The 18,838-nt window shown below is 38.1% G+C and overlaps 1 protein-coding gene across 3 annotated transcripts in view; it reads left to right on the plus strand.

The window, feature by feature from the left end:
• Positions 1 to 18,838, plus strand: part of LOC140323388 (carbohydrate sulfotransferase 1-like) — a 37,044-nt gene extending 18,206 nt beyond the window's left edge. The window contains exons 1-3 of one of the 3 annotated variants that reach the window (XM_072400404.1): positions 6,759 to 6,868; positions 13,323 to 13,505; positions 16,363 to 18,838. In XM_072400404.1, the coding sequence (XP_072256505.1) occupies positions 13,361 to 13,505; positions 16,363 to 17,444 (1,227 nt within the window). In that variant the 5' untranslated portion in view covers positions 6,759 to 6,868; positions 13,323 to 13,360 and the 3' untranslated portion in view covers positions 17,445 to 18,838. Of the gene's footprint in view, positions 1 to 6,758; positions 6,869 to 8,504; positions 8,649 to 13,322; positions 13,506 to 16,362 lie in introns of those variants that run through there. The other 2 variants (XM_072400403.1, XM_072400402.1) reach the window with 2 other exon arrangements.

Genomic DNA, 18,838 nt, shown 5'->3' on the forward strand with positions numbered 1-18,838 from the left:
CCATTGTATTCTACTGGATGAAAAGTAAAAATGAATAATATGGCTGTGCAAGTATATTTTCTAACATGATACTATTAAAATCCTAATAGGTTTTTGACCTATTGCAGAGAGTTGAACTGCAGGCAGGTATGAAAGATACAAATAAATGCAACACTACAACCATTATTATATCAAGAATACAGCTTTGATTATGTATCAAAGTTTTGCAGCCTACTAAACAGTATAGGCCTTATTTACTAAAGCTCACCAGAACTGAGGACTACCATGGGAGAACATGGGTGATGCAGCAAATTTGAAATGGATTTCCTAAAACTAATTTGCTATCAGTGGGCAAATGTTTTCAATCCTGGACCAAATCCATTTCAGGTTTGCTGGATCACCCAGGTTCAGTCTATCTTCTCCATTCTTGGAAAGATTTAATAAAACAGGTCCTATGCAAAGCGTAAAAGAGTGGAAGAGAGAAGCATCAAGGAACCAATTAGGTGTATTGCAGTGCAAACTACTGTCTAGAGTCACAGAGCTGGGAGGGGTCCTGTAAGTAAAGGTGAAACAGAAATAAAGTTGAGGTCACTATGCACACTAGACAGGGATTTGCTGTGGATGAACACAACTCCTTTGGTAGGTGAAACAGATCTCTGATATGTTTAATGTACTTAGCTGTTCAGCTTAAATAATCACATTATGTTTGCTAACTTATTTAGTGAGTATTCCCCCTTGGAAGTGTATAGCTGATAGTGTCTGTGAGCATTTAAAGCCAAATGTTGGTCAGCCAACCCAGCTGGATTGGGTAAATGTCATGCCACGTATGTGGGTGCCTTATTGTACATCAGACTGATTTCTTCCCTGTGTCTGGATGGTGACACTTCTGTTTGATCACTTTGTATAGCAGATGTTAGCTGCTTCTGTTTGCAGAGTTTTCGCTCTCTTGAGTAATGAATGTAATGCAATCACACTTCCCAGCTCTGAAGCCTAATTGGATAACGTAATCCTATAGCCAGCATGTCTTATAGCAGCAATTAACCTTCCCTCCAGTCTCAGATGCAATCAACACAAAATGCTTTATGTCAACATATCAAGAGTTTTTTTCTTGTTCACAAAACAAGTAATCTTATTAACAGGCGCTCTTATTACTCTGTGCTGTCAGGAAAACTGATGTTAGATTTAGATGTCTCTGTTATTCAGATCTTTTGGATAAAATAAAAAATACAGAATTTTAGTACAATACATCAATTAGAAAAGAATATATTTGTGTACAATCTGACACACCCACATTTAACGATATATGTAAGAATTCAGTGGATCTGATACATCAAATGCTGGTAGCCCTGTAAACTGAATACTAATTAGTGTTTATTAAATATGTATTAATTAAAAAACATGACATGCTATGTGAAGACATAATTGGAAAGTCTGTTATTGCTTTATTAAAGTTAATACAAGGTTCAAAATAAAACTCTAAATAAAATTATTAAACTGAACCCCTTCCCTTCCAGGCCTCAACTAGATGTGGTGGGGGGTTCTTAAAGTACCAACAAAGGTCCAATAGGATCCATGTGTCCCATCCCATGGCTTGCTGCTACCTAAAATATTTAATATTCCAATATTAACTTTTGTTAGTATTTGTACAATCTTATCACTCCCTCTTCATGTGATATTGCCCGTTATAAGTTATTTTAGCATTAAGTGTTTACAGATGGAGAGGCGAAGGTAAGGCTTTAGGGTCAGACTGGGGACCTGGGGTCCGACAGAGAAAGTGAAAAAAAGGGCCCACCAGCATCCACTGCTGTCCTGGCACAGTGGAAATTTTTTGGCAAGGCTGCAGGAACCAATGTCATCCTGAGGTTTGACTCACCAGAGGTTATTTCTGTCCTCCTGAAGGACAGTTGGACCCTTTATGGCCTTGATCTTCAATGAAGAGTGTGATCACAGCTCTGACTCAGCAGGCACTGTGTTGGACCTCTGCAGAGAGATCACTGTTTCCCCACGCAAAGCAAAGGTCCTTCTTTTTAACTGTGAGATTTTGCAAACATTTTTTTCCTTTTGCAGTGCATTTCACTTTAACTGGAATTGACTGGAACTGAATTTAATCAAAAATCGGGCTAAAAAATGAATCAAGAGAAATACAAAGGGCCTGATTTAATAAAGCTCTCCAAGTCTAAAGAGGATACACTTTCATCAGTGAACCCTGGGTGATCCGGCTAACCTAAAAAGGATTTTTTTAAAGTCATTTGCTAGAAAATGTTTTGAATTGTGGGCCAGATCCATTCCAGGTTTGCTGGATCCTCTCCAGCCTTGTAGAGCTTTATAAATCAGGCCTATAGTGTCTGCCATTGCTGACCGAAAATGCCCGGTTATCCTGCTCACTACCTTGCTTTAAAGTTGGGGCATTTCAACTTTCCTGACACAGGGTACACAGGTAGTTTGCATTTTAAAGCAGAGGTAGCAGTTCTATTCATGAAGAATGCTCAGCAACCAGTGAGCTGTCCAGTGCTGAAATAGGCTCAGCATGGAAGGCTTTTTACATGTTAATTCCATGTCCTTCTCTATAGATGCCAGCCTGCAGCAGTGAAGCCTCTGCAATGTATTATGGAAAGCTTTTTTTTTTGGCTCTTTCCCTTGTTGTGAGTCTGATGTGACAGTCTGTGACACCTCTCATTCTCTAAGTGGTGACACATGCTGCTGGCTAGCTGCCCCAAGTTTTTAACATTTAAAGTAGACATCTCGTAGTGGAGAATTGTGCCAGCTATTGACTGCAATGTTTTTTTACAATACAGCTAATGGCCTTGTTGATGGACATGGCAAATCAAAGAAGATTACTTTTAGCAGATTGCACGCAATATTTTGTTAATGTCGACCTGTCGTGTAGTAACTGTTTCACGTCCACAGCGTGCTTTGTCCATTCCAACAAATTGATCCTGGCTGTAAGTATTGGGGGAAACAATTTTGGATCTGTTTCATTAAAAATGCAGTTCCTAGGTTTATACATTACATTTTTAATTGATGTATTTTTATTGTTTGATATCATTTATATGAAACCTATCGTTGATCAATAACAGTTGTAATACAAGATGGGTTTCTTATGAAATAACTGTTTTCCTTCACACTATACCTCTGTGGTTAACATTTCAGATAAAGCAGTCTGAAGATAATAGAAGGAAAAGACAGGATTCAATGATTTTCTGTAAAAAAAAAATATTCAAAGATAGGCAGGTCAAAGTATGAAAAGTAACCAAAAAACACTGTATTCATATTAAATATTCATATAAAACCACAGTACATTCACTTAGTTTACTTTTTTGTCTCTCAGAATACTTCCTCCAGGTGTCTCATGTTAGAGAAAGTAATAGAAAGCAGACCCTGAAAATTTTCGAGGCTCAGGGCTTTATGGAGATTCTCGCCCCCTTCGCTTTGTAAGACAGTGTGCAGGCCCTTTGACTGGCAGATGAGGCTCAGAATTGTTGCGGCAGGGTGCATGGGCAAATATTTATAAAAATGCATGGTGGTGCCTGCTGAGCAGTGAGGTGGCAGTGAGCAGTTCATCACCGACAGTTGCCACCTGGTGTAAGAGGGTAAAATATTGACTTTTTTAGGAACTGGTGCAGTGTGGGAAGCCAAGCAGAGAGGAGCTGCACAGGACTTATTGTTCCAGTTGTCCGTGTTAAAAGATATTCGTATAGTCCTATAGTTCAAAATAAGTAATTAGGAGGGTTGTTTGAGATATTACACAAATTGTGCAGAGGACTCAGGTTCAAGGAGGTGTCAGGTTCAACAGTTTTTTTTGCAAATACAAAACAGATATAACAGAACATTTTCAGATATAAATTTATTGGACCAAAAGGAACTAAATAAGCTGAACTCTTTAAATATTCCAAAAAAAATGGTTGAATTGATCTGCCCATCAAAATAAGGACATTTTGTGCCACTGTGATAGAAATCTTGCAGTGAGAAGTTCAACCTTTGTATACTTAATATTCTCTCTTGCTTTCCTATTACTTAGGCTGCTACAAAAAGCTGTTTAATACCTACCTGTGCACAGCTGCCGGCATATTCAGCTGCCAACACCTGGAAACAGCAGAATTCAGGCAGTGCCCTTGATTGGTTGACTTTGCCCAAATGTCAGTCTTTGGCCGCTAAAGTAAGCCAAGCTTTGGGTCATCTTTAAAAGAAATATATTATGGAAGAAACGCATGAGCTTCATTGCAGAAAATGCTAGTTGCCTATCTGAGTTACCGACCCTGAAATCACGTCGAATGGATCCCATGTGATAATTCTCATACGTACATCTTCCAGCACGGTGTTGAGGCATGAGGATCAGTATGACATCTAGCCTACAAGATCATAATGGCAGTCAACCTATTCTCTTTTGTCAGATTGGTATTGTTTCATGATGGCAGTTCCTCTTTAACAAATAAAGCAATCATTGTTTCCTCAGTGAAGAACAGTTATGATTCAGCTCTAAACGTGGGTGAGAAGAACGTCACAGGAATAGTGTGTGGCTCCCTACCAGACATAAGTCTTCTGATTATTCATTTATGAGTAATTTTCTCTAAATGTACATACTTGCTGGTAAGGTTAGTCAGTCTGCTTTCTATATATAGAGAAATATCACATTTCTGTTTTGACGGATCAACAGTGGAAATTTGGTTCTCTTTACTTTTCAGACATGTAATTAGGAGTATTCAAGGTCTGAGCAAAAACTTTGGGTATAATAACAATACTGTCATTTTAAGGGGCCAGTCCAACCCAAAATAATTTTGGGGGTTTTATCGGTTATTGTTTTGTATTTCATGGCCCTGTGAGGGATTGGCTTCAAATGCACCTCCTGGGCTCTCCCAGCATACCCAGTCTGTCCATCCGAGCTACCTGGCGTCAGGCTGCAACTTCCCCCTGTCTTAAAGGCAGGTGCTCTTTTATTATCAGCTAGGTGCTTCCCAGCCATCACCAGTTTGTGGCCTGGTGGCAGCATGGAGTGCCTGGCCTATCCATTTCTTTCAGGATACTCCGGGGCTGGATCAAATCTGCAGCAACACAACTACTCATGCCCCTTTAATCCCTTCTCCAGGGCAAGTTGAGGTAGACGATGCCAAATACCCTTTAAATCTCACATCATATATTTCATTCTACTACAAACTCTATTGGTGAAATATTTGCGATAGTCATACACACCTTTTGTGCTCCTATTGTGAGAATGTGCTGTGCTGGATTTTTATTTATGCATTTTTATTTGTTTAATGTAAAATGTAACAGCAGGAGCTGGAATGTACACAGATGGATTGGAACACTCAAAACTAGCAGGTGGACAGAAATCGATTTGCAAACAATGGCAACTGTTGTAGTATCCAATCACCAGCACAACTGTACGAGTTGGCTGAACATCCTATCTTCCCTAACTTTTTGGCTAAAACTCTTCTGGACAAGCTTTCCAAAAGATTTTAAAGTGTGTCTGTGGGACTTTTTGCTCATTTAGCCAATAGCTCACTTTTGTGGTCAGGTTTGGATCTTGGATGAGAACGTAGTTTGCAGTTGGCATTTCAGTTGTTCGTGAGGGTGTTAGGTGAAAATTAGGTCAGGGCTCTCTATGCAAGACACTTAGTGTCCTCCATACCAAACTTATCAACTCACAATCATGTCTTTGTGATGCTGGTTTTGTGCACAATCATGCTGAAATAAAAAAGTAAATAAAAGTGAATAAAAAACTGTTGCCACATTTTTGGAACAGTACAAAGTCTACATGACTTTGTATGCTGTAGCATTAATACTTCCAGCAACTAAACTGGAAAATTTTAAGGAGTGCTCACAAACATTTGACAATATAATGTATATTTGATAGACAGACATCCACAAACTTTTGAGCATTAAGTGTAAAAGAAGTCCATCATTACCCTTTCCCCTGGAGGACATCAAAATGGCTCTATGAACTCTCACCGTGTACTAATGCTGAGAAAAACACTGAACTCATCATGCTATCCTCCTTGCAGGAACTAGTTTGGTTCTTAAAGACCATTGGGGAAAATATGGTTTAGTAAAAAATGGTATTTTCTCTAGAACTCAAGCAGGTAACATAACTCTAATAAGGATTGATAATTTCTCTTTACCACATACACTGCCTGGCCAAAAAAGGGTACACAGCTCAATATTTTCATTGATCACCTTTCAGCTTTGATTGCGGAACATATTCACATTGCTAAGCTTTTGAAAAGCTTATTCAATATCAAAACAATTATTTCCATCAAGAGTTGCATTAAAATTTTACTAAGATCTTGTATTGATAGGAAAGTCAGACCAAACAGTAAAATCTTCTCCAGAACATCCCCAAGATTCTCAAAGAGATTGAGGTTGGTGGTAAATCCATATGTAAAAAGTATGTGTCATGCTCCCTAAACCACTTTTCACAATTTAAAGTGTAACTAAACTCACAATTTTCACTTTCCACTTTACAACCCTTTAATGTTAAGTAAAAATTCAGTGTGTTTTTTTTTTTAAGTGCAACACCCTTTTTAAAAAAAAAAAAAGTGAAGCATCGCCCCCTAATTCTCGATCGCCTAGGAGGTCGAGAATGATGAGAGCGCAAGGCCTCCTGGGATACCTATGTCAGGCATCCCGGGAGGCTCTTGGGCGCTGCTTCTGCGCATGCATGAGCATCTCTGGAAGGAGCCTTTTTGCGCAAAAAGAAAAATTTGCCAATCTCACGCATGCTCAATTTTTTTCATCCTACGTCACTCGATCTTGCTCCTGGGTCGGGTGACATAGGAAGAAGAACAGGAAGAAGAAGAGAAGATGGCGGCGCCCAGAGCGCCGGCTTCGGGATGAATGCGGGACCCAAAGCAGGACACCCCCGGAGCGATTGGACTGCCCTGCGGGATTGAAGGTAAGTGCATTTTTTTTGCCATTTTGGGTTTAGTTCCTCTTTAAACCTGATTCTTTCCTGAATCTAAACCTGATGCAATAACTTCAAATCATACAACAGTAGTGTACATTTTAAGAAATGCTAGATTTTAATTTTAAATACAAATTGCGCATCTACTCTGAAACAAGAAGGCGTTACGTAAGTTTTCATCCGCTGATTATGTTGAATACAGAAAGAAAACAGATGGCCATGCAATAATGAAACCCTCATTGGCATTTCTGGATGACACCAGTCCTGCTGAATCCCCTTTGTCATGAGTGTAATTTTGATAAATGATCTGAATAGCTAGAGAAAATAAGTAACATTAACCGAATCACTGGGGTTACTGCTAAGAGGAGCAGAATGCACATATCAAGAGTGCCGGAACCAAAATGTAATTGGATTTTGTAAACTAAATGAAACAGGGCTTGTAAATAATGTAATCAACTTCTCCATAATGGAGTGCCTAAATGTGGAGTGTGGTCATTAAAAGGTATTTTTCTCTTTGATATGGAGTCTGGAAAAATTAAAAAAAACAAAGAAAATGTATATTTAGGTATAGAATTTCAAAGTTGATTAACTCTGAGATATTTATAATAAAGCATAGGTGGTCAAAAGTCTTTGAGTTTGAATTGCTGGGGTGTATTACGGTGTTTACCTTCTTATAACCTCTAGGTGGTGATAAAGTACACTTTTGAATGACATAAATAAAAGTAGTCATATTTCCATAGATAATTATGCATCACAGCACCATCTATAGGTGAAAATTGAGTATTACATCTTAAAAAAGGAGAAAGCCTAAACTCATAAAGAGATGGGTCAAGCATCTAGGTGACATTTTTTTAAATAAATATTTAAAATATAGTCTAAAGTATTTAGACACATTTTCCAAAAAAATACCACCTTAAGATAAAAAAAAAAACCTTAATGTGTCACCTGTAAACAGGTTTGGTGTCTTGTTTACTGATGTAAAAAAGTGACGTGTTTTACTGGCGTAAAACAAAACTGATTTTTCCATTAGGAGAAAATCAACATGTTTGCTTTAATTCCCTTTCTTCAAGTAGCATAATACTTCACTATGCTTTTTTTCTGCCACCAGGAGTTGGGAAAATAACCATTACTTCCAAGTATACCCAATGCTATTAGGTTGGTGCATGGTGATGGGCCCTACACTGCTCCACTGAGCTGGGGTGAGTCTTCAGCTATGTAAAAGCCTTACATAATGGCCCTGATTTGTTTAAGCTCTCCAAGGCTGGAGAGAATACACTTTTACCAGTGAAGCTGGGTGATCCAACAAACCTGGAATGGATCTGGTCCAGGATTCAAAGCATTTGCTAGCAAATAGCAAATTACATTGAAGAAATCCATTCCAGGTTTGCTTGATCACCTAGGTTCAATGGTGAAAATGTATTCTCTCCAGCCTTGGAGAGCTTTAATAAATCAGGCCCAATGTGTTCTCTACTCAATTTGAAAGTGGGAGCAAAGCACAGCCTAGGTTCACTTTAGGCTTCAGTCAGCCACTGCTACCAACTAACTTTACTGTCTAACAAAACTTGCCTTGAGTTGGAATAACAAACGGGCTTGATTTATTACAGCTCTCCAAGATTACAGAGGATAGACTATCATAGGAGAACCTGGGGGATCGAGAAAACCTGGAATGTATCTGATGCAAGATTGAAAACATTTGCCAACTAATAGCAACTGAATTTTAAGAAATCCATTCCATTTTTTATGGAGCGCTTTATTACATCGGGCCCAATGTGTAAACATATTTTTAAGTTTGCCTTCTCACGCTGTGATATTTTAATAATTATGTCTGTATGAGGTTATTAAACATAAAGACCTAACTAGACATGTATGCTGATCAGAGTAAAAAAGGAACATTGAAATTAAATTAAAAAATGTACTTTTGTTATCAAATTTTTTATTAAAGAATTTGTGTTGGCTGTAATCACACAATTCCACCAAATTACTGTAGAAAGCTAGAGAACAAGAAAAGCATTTAGCTGGTAATACAATCATAACGATGAAGGCCAACATAAACAAATTGGCAGTTAAATAATACATTAATAAAATCTTATATATACAAAGTAGGGGAACCCTTGGAGGACTGAGGGACTTTCTATTTTAAAGAGGAACTGTTTGGTGATTGGCAGAACAGAGACAAAGACAAGATTATTGACCAGAAAAATAGGTGTTCCCTTTATTCAGATTACAATATTTACAGGTATAGCATCAAGTGATTACCCTAAGTTATCTTTAAAAAGTCCACAAAAATGCTGTGTGTTGTCAGAGAGCTACAACATAGGAAAATGTGCATTGCAGTAAAGTGTATATATATACATACATAGTATATATATTCCTGTCCCGGAATCCAGTTTACCCATGCTGGCATTTCAGCAGTATTATTACTGTATAAAAGTTGTAGAGCAGACCATGCTCACTCTAACCTCTCCTATAGTGGAGAATAATGTAAATGCTGTGATTTACATTTTAAAGTTTTGCATATGTTAGAAAGAAGCAATGAACAGTGATAGTATAACAGCACACTTGCTAGCCATTTGATTAGCAAAACCTTTTCAGCACGACAATGATGAGAAGTTGGCAGTACCAACATACAAGCTCTTGTCAATCATGTTCTTTTCTTTCAAGAAATATATATTAAAGATACATTTGTTATTTTGGGTTCCGGTGACAGGACACGAAATTCTCCAAGGGATCCCATCAACAGACAATTCATAGAAAAAAATGGTATCACCTGCAACTTGACAGCTTATTTTAACAATGAAATATGTTTCTAGAGTACAGAGCTGCCACTTACACAATAGGAACTTTCCCGAAAGGCCGTCAAATCGTCTGTTCTTTAGCTTCCTCCGTCGTTTCATTATAACTAACAATAAGCAGCATGGCCAGCTTCTGAAGAACAAAAGTCTTTTACTGTTTCCGGCACTGACATTCGCTCAAGCTATAGCATTCATAAAGCTTGTCTTGCTTGGACAAATGATTGGGGTTTAAATGGTTGGAAAATGTGGTGGATAATCGGGATAATTCATTAAATGATTCTGGCTATTTGGATATATGACAAATGGGGAATTTTGTTGAAATTTCTTGATTAATAGCAAAGAATCCTTAAAGAGACATTATGATAGTAATGCTTGGTTTTCTATTCTGTTCTAAAACTTATTCTGTTCCAAATCATGATTCTTGTCCAAGTGAGCAAGTGAGAACTACAATTTTTTTTCACCCCCCCAGGGCAGTGTTCAAAAATTTAGGGCTATCCCCCACAATCATACATTTTTCCCACAAAACCTCTCCTTTGCCTCAAAATGTCCTCCATCTTCTGGGTTGGGTGATGCCCGGAATCACCCAGCCCAAAACATTTGGCACATACTGCAAGTACAGAATGCTATGACCCTGCACTTTGAGGAAAAGTCACTTTTTCCAGTTTACTGGTACAGAGAATGATGCTGATGTGATGCGCTTTCTCATTCAGTAAGGACTACCTAGACAGACAAGAGGTGAATAGGAACCTATGGATCCCAGGTGACTGCCCTAAAGACAATAAAAAATACTATGCAACTTTTTAACAGCTTTTACAGTAAAGAATTGTTTTGTATGGGAAGAATAAATCCCCAGTTATAAAAAGTGCCTTTCCACCGAACTTACTACATGGACCAATTCATATTTCATATCCGTTATGAACTTCTTCTAAAAAGTTAAGACATTCTATTCAGATACATCCTCCATGCCCATCATTATTAAGTTGCCTGACTCTGCACTCATACAACATTTTAGGGTCCTTGCCCAATCCAGGGACATCACCAGGCCCTTTCCCTTCACTAGCACTGATGAGTGGTCCTTACTGGTGAACTAAAGAGTGCTCATGTATTATTATGTGATTGCTATTATAGCTGTAATACTCAGAACTCTTCAGTAATACTCTCCTAGGGGGAGGGACTTTGACAGTCCAGGATTAGAGGAAGTGGGATGAATTTGGCCCAGAGGCAAATGGCTCTAATTCAAAAGTGTGTATTGGAGCAAATGCTGTGTTTTTTGAGCAATTTTATTTTTTTAGTTGATTTGTTCCTCCACTCCATACCAAACTTCTCATGATGCTTTAATTACAGAAAAATAAATATTAGTTTAAAGAGTACCTGTACTCAAAAATAAAAAACAAAACAAAAACACACTTACCTTCAATCCCACAGGGCAGTCCGATCACTCCGGGGGTGTCTGGCATCGGGACCTGCGTTGCCTTGGCGCTCTGGGCACCGCCATCTTCATCTTCTCTTTTGGGTTCTTCATCCTAAGTCACCCGACCCAGGCTCAAGATCGGGTGATGTAGGATGAAAAAACATTTGCTGATATCACTGCGCATGCCTTCCTTTGAGCTAAAAGGCTCCTTCTGCGCATGTCCGGGCATGCAAAGAAAGGAGCGCCGAAGAGTCTCCTGGGATGGCTGACGTATGTATCCCGGGAAGCTTTGCGCTCTCATTCATTCTTGACCGCCTAGGTGTCTGAGAATTAGGGGATGGTGCTGCACCCTTTTTTTAAAAAAAAAAAACAGAATTTTTACCTTACATGAAAGGGTTGTCTACCCTTTTATGTAAAGTGAAAATTCTGAGTTTAGGTACGCTTTAAGTTAGAAGCAGTATCAAAGATAAAGAGCTTTTATGCTCTTCCCAGTAGTGGCCTATTGCTCATACTCTCCCTCTATTTCAGTCCTGGAGCCTCTGTATAATATGTTGGTGCTCCTGGGGGTTTTGGATATCAATGTCCCTCACTGCATGTTAGTTCTGTCCTGAAACCTTATACATCACTGCAAGACACAGCAGTGATATAGGGATCAATGTACGGAACTAATCTGAGTGATAGGCAACATAAGCCTCCAACACTCCCAAACTTATTGAATGCTAAATAGTCACGGAGGTTGCAGTGCTGGAATGGAGGAAAGGTAAAAGACATGTTAATGTGAATATAAAGTCTCTTCTATTGTATGTCTGCTTATGTTGTTGTTTCTTTTTTCAGCCAACAGTTTGGAATCCTCTTTCCACATTAAATGGCCATTTCACTGTTAAAAGCCCTATTTCTTATAAATTGCAATTTGGTCTGATGAATTGCCATTGTATTACCACCTTAAATGATCCTTTTATCACTCTCCTCAATAGACATTTCTTTATACTCCCCACTATCACCAGCCTGAAGCTTGTAGTAGTGAGAGCAGTGATCGCCTGTGCAGTAATCTTTCAGAATTGACTTTTCCATTGATTTTGTAACAGCTGTTAATGCTGTCATTGTTATAATAACCCTAATAGAGGTAAAATACCACTAAACACAAAGTGGACTAAATAAAGTGTTCTAAACCATAGTGAGATGAGCTTTTACAGTATAAATGAACTATGGTATTTAAGGTATCAAGAACATAACAACTAAACAAGGGCAATAAAAAGGCAAATTGAACTTTTATCTCTTTTAAGACATGAAAACAATCACATGCTGCAAAAGCTGGCATTGCATGCACCTATTAGGTCTGTGATTTACTAGGACACCCAAATTCTTCTTCATTATACATTCACCCCAATATACCCAAACTGGATTACTAGATATGCTGCATATATGTTTTTGTCCCGTCACTATGCTTTTTATTTATACACATTACACTTTTGTTGTCATGTTGTTGCTCATTCACCTAGTGCATCCAGGTCAGTATGTGAGTACAGTATTAACACAAAACAGTAAGGAAGACAAAATACAAATCTTATGGCTCTAGAAAGAGTCACAGGAGTTTTAGGAAGCAGGGAGATGGGGATAACAGATCAAAAGAGCGTCTATCCAAAATCTTTTTTTGGAGAGTTACACCTGAAATAAAAACTGAACTTTAAAAGTTACTGTTATTTACTGAAATAGGTAAAAAAAAAAAGGCACTTACCTTGATAGGTGAAAATCCATCAGTCCCTCCACAAACTAGAAGCTGTGGGTTTCCCATTCAGTCTTCACCGCTGTGGCAGTAAAGAAAGAAGGGAAGGGGTCCTTTCTCTTATTTAAAAGGGTTTAGATAACCTTTTATTTAGGTATTTTATTATGGTCCATTTTAAAGCCAAACCTCAAGCAAACTTTTTAAAAAAAAAAACTATTTAAACAAAGTTTAAGGGGCAGCTAGTAGTCTCCTGTGCAGCAGCACTCTGAACTAATCTATTCTATTTTATGCACATATTTTAAAAAAGAGGAGAAATGACTTTAGTCTGCTATCACTCCTTTACTGATCAATCACAGGCTAGGGTAGGAGAAGTGAAGAAGCTGCATTGCTGTGAGCTCTATAACTTGTATTTTAATATAATGTACTTTATAATTATATATGTATATATAGCACAGTTTTCTTTTGATATGTATTAGTGTGAGTAAAAGTAATGACTTATGATCTCTTTATATCACACAGGAATGCTGGACATCAAACAGAAGCTATGTAAATTCTGAATGATGGAGTGTTCATGGAAAATCCTTGTGCTACTAATTTTTATATCATTGGCTATCCAATACACTGCCATCAAGTCTCTGAGGACAAATATGATGTCACCGTGCACCAAAACAATGGTGGAGAACCGATGTGGAAACATAAAAGGTAAGAGAATCGGTTTGAAAATTGCTTCGACAAATCAGCTTTGCTCTTAGATGAATGTATGTGACCCGGTGATTTATCATTATTATACTGACGTGTATACTTCATATTTTTTTTGTTCCCAAATGTTGTTGATGTTATCTGTACAGATCATTAACATTTTATAGGCTCCAGCTCCACTCATCATCCTGGCACCAAGCACACCTTCTCCCACAAACAATTGTACAGACATCCATTTGACACATCTGATTAATATCTGCAGTATTCTTCCTGCTGTGTCCACTTTCAATAAGAATTCTTTGTTCCTGTTTAAGCAGTTAGTGTTTGGAATGGTTGAGGTGACTGTCAGCAGTCTGGGATGCAATCTTTCTGCTGTCACAGATATTCACACGCACCGATGTATCAAAGATGTGTGTGATCAGCTGGAGATTGGCTCATTCAGCTGAAATTGCTACCTACACAAAAAAAGAAAATAGATATAATGACCAAATGCTATAATGCACCACAGTGCCTGGATGATGAATTGTATTTGTTGGACAGATAGAAAAATAAAAATGACAACTTGTTTTTAGACCTTAGTAACATGGTTTCCAAAAAGAGCAAAACAGCAATAATAATATCCTGCCAAACAGCTTACCAGCCAAGTTCAAATATTTATATATCAAAAAGATTTGTAAACCTCTAGGCATGTATATGAATCAAGTGTGTTTAATTAGTTATATCATATAGGGCCAGTGGTCCTGCATTGTATATGAGGATGTCAGGAGCCTAGCAACATCTTGGAGCATTGGAAAGCAAAGAGCTATATATATATATATATATATATATATATATATATATATATCTTTAAAACAAGTAACAACTGAAACCCCTAGGTCACATAATTTGTTGATTAAAGTCCATCTGTATGAAATCAAAGTGTCCCATGACCAAAGTGCACTCCAAACAGGTCAGGAGCAAATCTGTGGAGTAATGGAGATCAGGGCTGGGTTAACTAATAATATCCCAAGGGAGCATGGCCTGGACATTGAGGGGTGAGCATGCATTCCATTGGGGCTCCCGTTGCTTTCCAGAGAAATTTGATTTTTGTTTTTCCAAAGACTCATCCTATGCACAGGTGATGGAGTGAATGCAGTGAACAAAGGGATCAGAATGCAATAAATTCAGTGGTATACACCTCCTACAGAACTATCAGCATAAAATGCAGAATTAGACAACATGACAACAGCTTCAGTGGCTTCAGAACAAAGTTTATGTTCTTGCATGATGCAGTGCAGCAGCCATGTTCTCTACATGGTAAGCGTCCAGGAAAGTGATATTGAATTGGTACTTCAGGATCTTTGTGATCCCATCACTGAAGAGCCATTAGGGTCTGGTGACTTGGATTGCATAGAACTGAGGGGTGTAGGTGAAAGCCTAGAGATCTCCCCTTCTCTGGTTCTGTAAGTGACTCAAGTCATTCTTTTTCTTTGACTCTACTAGTATCTCAACAACCCCCTTTGTCTGAAATGATTATTATTTTGGCTTTAATAGAGGCTTCACTCAACAGAGCTGATATAGAGATCTAGATTTCTAAATTATATATTATTATATATATTATAGGCTACTCATTAGCGGACTTTACATGATGTGAAAAGTATACAACCAAAGCCACAGAGAGAACAGAGAAGCTAGAGGTGGTCACGTCAGATGTTTGCACACAGGGTGCCTCAGTTGGAGAGACTGGCAGCTTGGGACCAGTGGACATTGATGGAGGCTGCATCACTTTTCCAACTTATGTGTTACATGAAACACAAAATCAGAGAGGCTGGTAACAGCTATTTCTATTCTATCTGATCCTACGTAAATTGGGGACCACAAATTTGTTATGCTTTCACATGAACCTTACAGATCTTGTTTCTCTGGATGACTGGCTGTCTCTCCCTTCTCCATCAACCCCTTCTTTTGGCCCTCTCCCAATAGGATTAAAGCAGTTGAGGGCTCCCGTGGAACACACTGGAGTTTCAGCTCAAGGTGATAGAATTCCAGTGGTGTTAGGATCCTGATTTGATCCCATAATTCTTCTGGTGATCTATGACTAGTAATGTCCTGGAACAATCTCAAACAAGATACCCTATTGGAATAGCATATACTGGGCTGTTAGAACAAGTTCTTTGGTTATACACATGGAGTCTCCTGCAGATTCTGCATTGCTGTGTTGCCAGTGTTCTGACATCTCGGAGATTCTGGGAATTTGTGGTTATAATAATATATTAAGGATTTGACATTTACGTTGGTTTCTTGTACTTTGTCCCTTCCTTTTTTTGTACATTGTATTTTGCCAGGGTCTCTCTTTTATCATGCCCTTTTCCTTCTTCATTAAACAAAATTCCTAAATTTGAATATGCAATGAAACACTATTACAACCATTATAACAGAACAGAAAGAATATGGCATCACTACAAACCTGACAAAAGAAAGCAGCCCATCTTAATTTCCAAAACAGGCAAGGAGGGTATTATTTAGAGATGCCATAAAGATACCAGAGATAACACTGAAAAGCCTGCAAGGGCCCACAGTGTAAATGGGAATAAATGTCCAAGGCATAGCATAGAAGCCATAAAAACCTAAAAAGAAAAAAAAGAAAACAAATTGGCAGTTTACCTAACAGCATGTGGTTTACTCCCTTAAAACAAGAAGGAAGGTTCTCTAGTTAGACGAGACTCCTCCTGTACAGCCTGGGTGATAATTTTTCAATTAAGAAAAGTGTGATATGATTAATATTGAATGATTAAGACATTAAGTTGTATAATAAATACTGGGAGATATCATTTATTTTTATACATTATTTGAATTGACTTTCCATAATTTACTATTACAGATGACATTACAAGAGCCTTGTGTGAGGATATCAACACTCGACAAAGCAGAAAACATATATTAATATTTGCCACTGCCAGAAGTGGGTCATCTTTTCTTGGCCAGCTGTTTAACCAAAATCCTGACGTCTTTTATTTGTTTGAGCCCCTTTACCTTGTCCAGTATACACTTGCGAACAAGCAACCTGCCATAGACAGACTATCTCTTCTTGGGGCCTACAGGGACTTGCTTCAGAATCTGTATGACTGTGACTTTTACCACCTTGAGAACTATATCAAACCGCCACCTAAAGATCACGTGGCATTGTCATTTTTTAGACATGCAGCAAGTAAGGCTTTATGCGCACCACCTGTATGTAAACAAGAAGAAAGACTTGAGGAAAATAAATGTGCAAAAAGGTGCTACAAGATAAATATGACTTTGGCTTCTACTGCTTGCCGGTCATATAAATACATGGCCATTAAGATAATCAGGATTCCAGAGATTGACCATCTGAAGACGCTTGTAGAGGACCCTCGACTAAACCTAAAAATAATTCAACTGGTCAGGGATCCCAGAGCTGTTCTAGCTTCAAGGATTAGTACTTTTGGAGACCAATACAGGCTTTACCAAATTTGGAACTCTTCTGGAAAAATGCCCCATAACTTAGACCTGAACCTCATCAAGAACTTGTGTATTGACTACAGTAGGTCAGTAGAGACGGCCTTTAGTAGACCATCCTGGCTAAAAGGGAGATATATGCTTGTCCGATATGAAGACCTTGCCAGAGATCCCATCAAGAAAGCCAATGAGATGTACAACTTTGTAGGCTTAGAATGGAAGGACAATCTCACTGCATGGATCGAGGAGAACACCAATGCTTCTGTCCCTTACAATGTGAACAAATATACCACAAACCGAAACTCTTCAGAGACTCCTGAAAACTGGAGACTTCGTCTGCATTTTAACATTGTCCAAGCTGTGCAGGATATATGCAAAAAAACCTTATCCCAGTTTGGATATCAATCAGTAGACTCTATACATCAATTGAAAAACCTTTCTCAAACCCTGATTGAACCAAGAGAATTTTTACCATTTGTTTAAAACTGAACACCAAACAGATATAAAATACACAAATTATTGCAATTGTATTTTGCATTAATTTGTACATCATTAAATGCATTTTTAAGGAAAGCTGTAGAGGTACAGAACCTGAATTTGGTTTTGTATCAGCCTACATCAGTCAAACCAGTTCAGATTTAAGAAAGTGGAAAGGGGACCAAAAATGTGTTAGCTATGATAACAAACCAGCTGAATACTACAGTGAACATACAGAAATGAGAAAATAAAAAGAGCACTAGCTAAAGCAGCTGGAGAAAATTAATTCTCAACTGACATACTGTGCATAGAACTGCGCCTTTCATGTGAAAAAAAAAAATCAATCACTTTAATATAAACAAGAGATGACTTCCTTTTTAAAGTTAAAATATATTTCCTATTTCAGTGTAAATTTGTTTCTTGATAAAAAATGTTATTCTATATGATTTACAGATGGAGAAAATTGTTTCATATTTTTCTTTTATGTAAATTAGAAGAATCTAAAAAAAATAGCTTGCTTGTAAAATTTTAATTAATTTACATTGATTTCTTCTTATCTTTTTTTTTTCTCCTTTGTGATATAATCCTTTTTTCTTTAAAGAAGCGCTCCGGTTTAATGGAAAATATTGTTGTGAAATGAGGAGCTTAAAAATGCTACAAATTTTCTTCCCGTCTATCAAGTGGGAAGCAGAAGCCGCCCAGAGCCTAAAGCGGACAGAAACTAAAAAAAAATTAGAAAGTCAGCAGGTGGTAGTGCCAACTGACAAAAGAGACATGAAATATCCTATTTGTAAAAAAAATAAATTCCCAGTTCCTGGTGGCTTTTCACTTCAGCTCTGCAATGTACGGTGCAAGCGCCATGTAGTGTAGGGTTCAGCTCACATTGCAAAGTGTGGTGCCGGGGGCAATGTAACTTCTATGTATGCACATGAGTTACATTATCGATGGTCATCCAATGGCAGAAGAGGATTGTCGTCCCCACGGAAGTCTGCTGTTGAATTTGGGGTGAAAGTGGCAGCTTCCTAGAATGCGGCAATGGCAGGATCCTCAACCAGTCGTGGCTGCAGAACCCCTGCACACAGGTATGTCTGTGACATGATTGGTAAGTTCTGTGCATACTTGCTGATTATTGTAGAAGCTCACCACCAACCAGTAAGTACAGCTCTGTTGTGAAGTGTACATTTCCATGTTTATGCAGGGTAAAGTCAGAATTCTATTGAACTTTACCCTTTCCCTAAAAGAACAGTTATCTTACCATCACCTTTGGGTATATAAGAGCATATGAAGCACTTCCCTTGCCTATGTGACCCATATTTGGGGTTGGAGCAAAGTTTTTGTTATCTCTTCCTCTTGGGGGTTTAAATAAATGGTAGTGGAATAAAAACTGGATATGAATCTCC

This window comes from Pyxicephalus adspersus, chromosome 2 (assembly GCF_032062135.1).
Source record: "Pyxicephalus adspersus chromosome 2, UCB_Pads_2.0, whole genome shotgun sequence".
NCBI lineage: Eukaryota > Metazoa > Chordata > Amphibia > Anura > Pyxicephalidae > Pyxicephalus > Pyxicephalus adspersus.